Source organism: Poecilia reticulata, linkage group LG8 (assembly GCF_000633615.1).
Source record: "Poecilia reticulata strain Guanapo linkage group LG8, Guppy_female_1.0+MT, whole genome shotgun sequence".
In the NCBI taxonomy this organism is placed as follows: Eukaryota; Metazoa; Chordata; class Actinopteri; order Cyprinodontiformes; family Poeciliidae; genus Poecilia; species Poecilia reticulata.
The window spans coordinates 1,595,600-1,603,956 of NC_024338.1; the positions used below are offsets into that span (position 1 = coordinate 1,595,600).

Below are 8,357 nucleotides of genomic sequence, written 5' to 3' on the forward strand. Positions count from 1 at the left end.
ATAATATTATTATATATTTATTTTTAGTGCGTTCAATCTTAGATGGATTTTAAACATTTAAAATCCATCTAAGAGTCTCTGAAAAACTAAGTATATTTGCGTAACAATTGATTCCTCTTTCAAAAATACTAAAATACGTTATGCATTCATTTTATCATCGCTTTTCCTGAAATGAAGAGCAGACTGATTCTCTACTCTCACCAGAGACAAGGAGTGTTGAGGTTAGACAGCAGACAGCATTTAAAGTATTGCGAACACCGACAGACTGCTGGGAATAAAGAGAGTGAATTCTTATAAAAATGCTCACAATAATATATAATTGTGTGCATTTTTGCATATTACAGTCATTCTGTTTTGCTCCATCTATTATCAGAGCTAGAGCAAAGCGGTCTCTTACCTACGGCACCTCCCAGAGACAAACAAGTCAAAAGAAACAAACAGATACACAGTTATCAATACCCAGCTAGCAAAAATACGAGCCAAGCACAGACACATTTGTTTGACTGATCTACTGGGGTCCAGAATTTTGTGGCGCTTTTAAAGTAAGAAAGATGCAAAGATTTGTTCTCCAGTCAGCATATGTCAGTATTTCAGCTTTTACATTTCATTGACTCGGTTTACAAACAGGTTGTCTGTGCACCTTCAATCGTTATTTTTAAGAATACTGTCTGATGTTTGATTTTTTTTCAGCTCTGCAACTGTTTAGTTTTCTTAACCGTGAAGGATCCTGGAACCGAGCAGAATAGCTGTATTTGTCCCGGTAATACACCAATGTCAGCTGGAAAATAGTTAGGGTCATGAATGTGATTATTTTTCGCAGCAAATTCGGACTATAGCTAAAGGAAGATAATAATTGGCTTGTGTCGAATTAAGCGACTCTTAATTTAGTGTTCTCTGCTGGCTGGCCTGTATAGTTCGTCTCTGCGTTTTCACGAACACTTACTAAACACAATCCTGTAATTATCGTCGAATATTGATGTTATTTCAATTAAAAAATAATTTCCAATATTTCATCATTTATTTTAAGCGTATTTTTTGGATGTGTACAACTCGGTCTTGTTCTTTCCATCGGGGCAGAACATGCTGCGCTTTCGACTAAAACAGATTTCTGTCTCTAGAGGCTTTTGAGAAGCAAAAATAAAAACTGAGCACAATTTATCAGAGCGCTGCTAACGCGCGCGCGCGCGCGCACACACACACACACACACACACACACACACACACACACACACACACACACACACACACACACACACCAATGCAGCCACTATTACAGCACGTTAGCGAGCGATCCATCAAAGCAGTTCAGGGCTGGATGGAGCCCAGCAGGCTCCAGGCTGAATTATTAGACTAACTCCCCCCCCGAAACTGAGATCCAGACCGAACTGCTGATTGGTAAGGTTTATCTGCCTACACTGGTAAAGGAGGAAACTATGTGTCTGTTATTTTAAAACGTAAGCGTATTTTTGTATTTTTATGTTTCATTAAATCTGGTGTTCTGCAGTAGATTTGTTTTTCAGTAAGCACCGAGAACCTCATTGTAAAGATACACAAGTCATCAGTCTAATTCATTTCAGTTGAAATAGAAAAAAGAACATATTAAGGTGTAGACAATTTCATTAGAATTTATTAAATAAAACCACAAGGGTTATGACACTGTCATAAACATGACACAACCCCTGTCATGAACACGAATAAGCCTTCATGAATATTTATGACTGTTGTCATAAAGCGTCATTCCGTAAATTATAACACTTTTAATACAAAGCTGACATTATTCAAAATGTCTTTGTTATGAGAACTTGACATTAAGCAAGAAATCATTACTGATATAAATTTGTTATAAAAGTATTACTGATTGCACTTTAAAAATCAGGTATCTTTATGTTATTAAAGGTAAAGTTTAAACAATAATGATTTCTTGGTTAATGTCAAGTTGTCATAACAAAGACATTTTGAATAATGTCAACTTTGTATTAAAAGTGTCATAATTTACCAAATGACGCTTCATGACAACAGTCATAAATATTCATGAAGGCTTATTCATGTTCATGACGGGTGTTATGACATGTTTATGACAGTCATAAATATTCATGAAGGCTTATTCATGTTCATGACATGTGTTATGTCATATTTATGAAAGTGTCATGACAGTCTTATTCACCCCCCTTCAAATAAAGTGTTACCACAACGAACTTTTAAAATGTGACCAGCACATCCGGATATTGCTATATCATTGTGAAGCTCTTTCTGCTTTGGCTTTAAAAGCTGGGGTAATCGGTCTGACAAAACAAGTACTGGGACATTGACAGAGAATGCTGAATACATCATACTGACTTGTTGAGTCCATGGTTGGTAGTTGCTTTGATTATGTTAAAAACGTAGGAAAATATTATAATAATCTAATTTCTGATAATGTCGCAGAAAAGTACAGAAGGCTGACTGAAACAGTTTTCATTTCTGATGCCTGGAGTCCTGAGAAAACAGTAACATCACATTGTTTCAATAAGAATGATCTCTAAATAGTAATGTATAAAAAAATAATAGACATTTGACATTTCATTTAATTTCAGTCCAACAAATTGTGTAAGCTTATGTGGTCGAAATCAATGGGCTAAAAAATAAAAATTTTTTAAATGATCATGTTACATAAAAAACCCCGAAAAGAATTAAACAACCTTAAATAGGAATGAAAAATTAATTTTATTTATGACAAGTATTTGGAAAGTTGTAGATATGCAAAGTCTTTATTTCAGGATATCGACTCAACTTCGACTCAACAGCAACACTGCAAAACTTCCTGCTTCTAAAATATTTGGTTTCAGCAGAGGAAAGATTCCAGGGCCACAATCTGTAATTTGAAGACAAGAGTCTGAAGAAGACAGCGTGACAGATACAGTAAACTTTTAACTTGAACTCTTTGAGTGCATGTCTTATTCGCTTTTCAGTAAGTAAAAGCAGTGAAAGTACTATTATATGCATAATATATGTTGACAGCAGGACAGTTGTCATAAAATATTAAATAAAGTCTCTTTGCAGCTACACAATTTTCTTTTTGTTATGGGAGCTGGGCAGCCACCCAGAATGAACTACCAAATCACACTTCAGTCCTTGTGCTGCTGCTGGGTAAACTCACACAGTTATTACCACAAAATGAATTATGTTAACGCTGGATGAACAACCCCATTAATTGGCATGTTACTGTTGGTGAAGGGGAGAGACGGGGCACAGGGACAGGACAATAAAATATGACTTCGAGATGTAACACTGCCTTTGGGATAAAAGAGAGGTACATTTTTGTAACTATTAAAAGAAAATTGCAAAAATAGAAGAAAATGGCCTGTGTTGTTGACATTTTGTTTTCTGTTTCCATGTAAATATCAACGAGGCCACACATCACATGGTTACCTAGTCAGTGGTAGATAACTATCACACAGGCCAACAATCACACAGCAGCATTATTCATCACTGGACATGATTGTCCATCTTTTCTTCTATGTGGACAAACCACGCATTACCTGGCTGATGCACGGGTTGAATGGTATAGATACAACTCAAACACCCCGCCCCAGCCCCACACATACATTCTCAGACTCGCGCAAGCACACCTTTCACTCTCCTCCACCCCCATTTATCATCTTTGGTGACAATCATGGTTGTGGCCTTGCTCCAATAGTAATTAATGACTCTCAAGGTGATAATACACACAAGGCATGCAAAGGACCCACTTTACAGTTTGCTAGAAGTACTGCAAAACCCCCACCCAATCTCCACCAATACACATATACATACTTGTCTCTTTTGCAAAAATTATGTTTTGATCTGAAATTTAATCGATCTTTTGCTTGCTAGCCACATTGGACACTCTGAACATGCTGGAGAAAATTGATTCCAGAGGGTATTGAGGACATGTTCTATGATAGAAGCTGTTGGTTACAGGAAGAATAGAGAATAGGGCACCTATCATTCAGATCCAGATGGGTATGCTGCTACAGCACTATGTTGGCCTATTATTCCTGTTTAACACTGCATTATATATATAACAAGTTCCACTGTTTATCTAATTTTAATCTTTAAAATATAAAACATGGTCTCCTCCTTATTTGTCACATCTGTCTATTAAAATAAAAACATTGCTTAAGATGAAATGCACATGAAAAAAAAATCTATTAATATTATTATTTTATGTCATTTTATTTATTTATTTATTTATTTATTTATTTATTTATTATTACTTGAACACTGAAGATCGAAAAGTATTCCACACAGAGAGTTAAATTAGCTTTAAGATATACTGAGTCAATAACTGGTTGGTAGAGCCAAGATCATTCTTGCTTTCTTCAGTTATTGGCCTCTTTGTGCCAATAACTGAAGCTGATTACTGAAAGTCTGATGAAGATTGGGTAAAAATTGATGACACATTAAGTCAAAACTGAGATTAAGCTATAGTTGGTATTCAGAAAAAAAAAATATTTTCTTCTTAACGTTTTTGTGCTTTTAGACTGCAACAATTACAGTCAATGCTTTTGGATTTCCCCCAAAATCCACAAGAATTGTCCTGTACCATACTGGAAATATTTTTTTTTCTTAGACATCAGGTAAGATCAGTATGTAAAGTTAACTACATTTACAGATATATTAATACTTCTCACCAGCTGAAAATCCAGGGATAATCTTAAGGGTTAAAATAATGTAAAAGCATTTTCTTTCAGAATTCAACCTAGGTGAGATGTTTCATAGTAAACATTTCTTTATAGTAGAACAGACATTTCCAAGCCCTAAAGAAGGCCAATATGTGAAAAACAAATCTTGACTAATTGCATCGATCTGAAAGCAACAAAAATACTGAGGGTGAGGATTTCGTAGTTTGTTGTGAAAAACCAGGCAGGCCACATTGTGAGGGAAAATAATGTTGAGAAAGAATGTAACTGCTGGTTTTTCTCCCCTTTCAAAAATAGGAATATTCAATTCAAAGGCTCTAATTATGTACCACACAATGTGATTTAGTATTTCACATCCATGTTACCACAAAGCAACACATGATCTACATCACTTTTGTTTTCTAAGTGTCTCGGCGCTTTAGAGGTTCCAAGAAGACGCAAGAGAACTAAATTACATAAAAGACATTTTTATTTTATTGTAAGGATTCTCAAAGATGCTATACTTATATGAGGGTTGAAAAGCACTATATAAGTCTCATATTGTTTCATTTAATATAAAATGAAACAATACGTTAGCATAAAGACTATGCTAACGTAGCCTTTAACGTAGCCTTTATTTTCTCATAACTAAAATAATGGAAAAAAGCAACAAATTTTTTTCTGATTTAACTGCTGTTTTTACCTGTTTGTTAGGTTTTATCAAGGCAAACATGTGAAAGATGTACCATTTAGTAAAATCCAAACATTAACATCATACATTCAAATATCTTCTTCGAGAGATATATTTCTGCTTCCGAAAGGAACAATCAGAGGCAATGCAGTGACTTCCGTAACATGATCTTCATAGTCCCAGAAGAGAAAGAATGATAATGAAAGCTTTACAGAGCTGTAGTTCATCTTCCTTGTGTGTGTGCGCGTGTGGGTGTGTTTTTTGTGTGTTTGTAATCACCGAGGGAAATAATCTTTTTGATTCTGAAATATTTTTAGTCATAACATCTATTTATCTATTGAACCACAATCTTTTCCTTCTACTCTGTGACATTTTTATGTGTTGAATATCAGATTTGTGCGATTTGAATGTTGAAGCAACCTCCTGATGGGAGAGTTTTTTATGGTCATGACTGTAGTTCTGTAATCGGGTAGCTTTCCAGCTTATTTTTTAGACTTCAGCTATTGCTTGCAATGATGAAATCATGATTGATGAAGTCAGACTGTAATTTCGCTTATCCAACATGTTAACGTTTTGGTTTTGCGTTTCTCTGACACTAGATGTAGCAGACATACCCCTCGCTCCCCCACTTCCTTTTCACATACATTGTCACATTACTTTGTTTCTTCTCACTTTGTTCCTACAGATGACCCATCAGCCAACTGGCTTCATGCACGCTCCTCCAGGAAGAAGAGGTGTCCATACACTAAGTACCAGACCCTAGAGCTTGAAAAGGAATTTTTGTTCAACATGTATCTCACAAGAGACCGGAGGCATGAGGTGGCCCGTGCACTGAACCTGACAGAGAGGCAGGTGAAGATTTGGTTCCAGAACCGGAGAATGAAAATGAAGAAACAGAGCAAAGACCAGACCAAGGAGTAGTGGGACTAAAGAACACATTACAAATGATCACTCACCACTTTCTCTCTCTCTATCCCTCTCTCTCTCACTCTCTTACATGCACACGCACACACATACAGATTCATAGCATATATTAAATTCATCATGAAGCACCTTTTTTGTATAACCAGAATACAATGGCCTTTCTGAACAGACATGTACATCAACCTTCATTTCCATCAGTCAGTCTCTTCAAATGATAAACCAGGAGGCTTTGACACAGTATTCAAAATATGCAAGAAAAAGTCAGATTCATACAGAGCTTTTAATGAAATCAGTGAACTGAGTTTGACTCTATTTCTTAAATACATGAACACATAGATATAGTTAAGGGATGTGGGAAGTCCATTGGCTTGGACCAGAGTTTATAGAACTACCAACATCTGAAAGAAGATTAGTGTTCACTTCCTGTAATACATAAAATCGTTTAAGCTTATGTTAATGAATGAGGTTGATCGTGCAGCAGTTCTTTATGGGCATTTTCTCCTTTCAATTAACTCGACTTCATACAGAATGCAGGCATCACTAGTCTCGTGGTAAAAAATATAAGTACTTGAAGCCATAAGTACATATGAAAGGGAAAGAAGCTGGTTAACATTTTAATAAATAAAAGACAGAAGTTGATTACTAACAGAAAAACAGAAGCTTTCTTTCTTTCATTCAAACTGTGCTATTCCTTATTTTTGATACATGATGCCAACAGAAGCACAGAAGTGGCGAAACTGTATCCAAAAATGAAAGACCATCCACAGACCTTTATGCTAACATATGAATAATAACGGCCTTGTAAAGTTGTACAATTGTTTTAAATTTTGTTTAATTCAGACTGTACAAAACCACAAATTCAAGAAAAGACTATTCCATTATTTTTAAACAAAAGATATTGCATTTGTGAAAACACTCACCCTGAACTGACCTGTCTATGGAGTTACCTGCTTCTTGGCCTGTGACCGCTGGAGACGGGCGCCAACTTTGGAAAACCAGTTTCTCACCAGTCCTGACATTCCTAAAACAAGGACATTTATAGATTTATTTCTAAACAACAGGAGTTGCATTGTCTCAAGCAGCATGTGCAGCATACACAGATCATCAGTCAGCAGAAGGAAAATAACAGCGTATTGCCATAGTAAAGATTTTATTCACTGTGCTGTCAAGTTGCATTTTAGAAGAAATTCTCTCTATTTTTCTACATACAAAATATTTAGTGTCTGCTATGCAAGGTTTTTGTTATTTCAGGACGTTTACTGCAAAAGGGCTATCAACTCCTATAAGTAATGACTGCTTGAATGATTTGGCATCATTCACTGATGCCTAACTCCTGAACATGTTTCTATAACTACCGTGATACTTAGGATTGATTTCCTGTTTGTTTCTGCTGCTGTTTTAACATTATAGTTCTTACCATTATCATTTGAGGATATCTTCTAAACATTTATGATTATTATGTTTCAATCAAAAACTGGTGGTGGCAATGTTGGTCAACCATTCTGTATCTGTGCTGTTGTGTTAAGTGTGGACATGAATGGTATCTGGTTTGCATTTGGAAAAGTCTTGTGTGAGTAGAGTGTTAGTCGTTGTGTGAGTGCAGGTGAATGCTGGTAAGTATGCTTATGAGCAGAAAAGTGTGACTGAGTTCATGAGAGTGTGTGTGTGTGGTGAGGGGTTGGTGAGTTGAGTGCCAGCAAGTGAATGTAGGTGAGTGAGAGTGTGAGTGCAAGTGTGTTCACGGGGCTGGGGTATGAACAGGTGAGTTTAGTTGAGTGTATGTAAATGTGTGTGAGTGTGGAGGAGTGTAACCTGGTCAACTGGAATGGTCCTATCCAGACAAGAGCTACAAATTTTAAAATAAGCAGCATCACACTCTCCATTGATGAAAAAAAATGTTTACACGGTTTGTGCATGCCTCGAATTATTTTGAACAGGTTATTTTGTTGCCGTATTTTGTTGTCTGTTAAATCTGTCTAAAGGCATTGCTTGCTGGAAATATTGCTAGAAAAATAATTAAAATGTCTTAACATGAAACATTTCTAATTTATTGTACACAAAGCAAGTAACCTTGTTTCATGATTAAATAAGTCGAATAAGTT

At 35.9% G+C, this 8,357-nt stretch overlaps 1 protein-coding gene across 1 annotated transcript in view; it reads left to right on the top strand.

Annotated features, from left to right (window-relative positions):
* The window catches only part of hoxb9a (homeobox B9a), a 9,409-nt gene extending 1,065 nt beyond the window's left edge, over positions 1–8,344 (top strand). Inside the window, exon 2 of the mRNA XM_008415119.2 lies at positions 6,017–8,344. Within this exon, the coding sequence (XP_008413341.1) occupies positions 6,017–6,252 (236 nt within the window). The 3' untranslated portion in view covers positions 6,253–8,344. The remainder of the gene's footprint in view (positions 1–6,016) is intronic.
* The last annotated feature ends 13 nt before the right edge of the window (positions 8,345–8,357 follow it).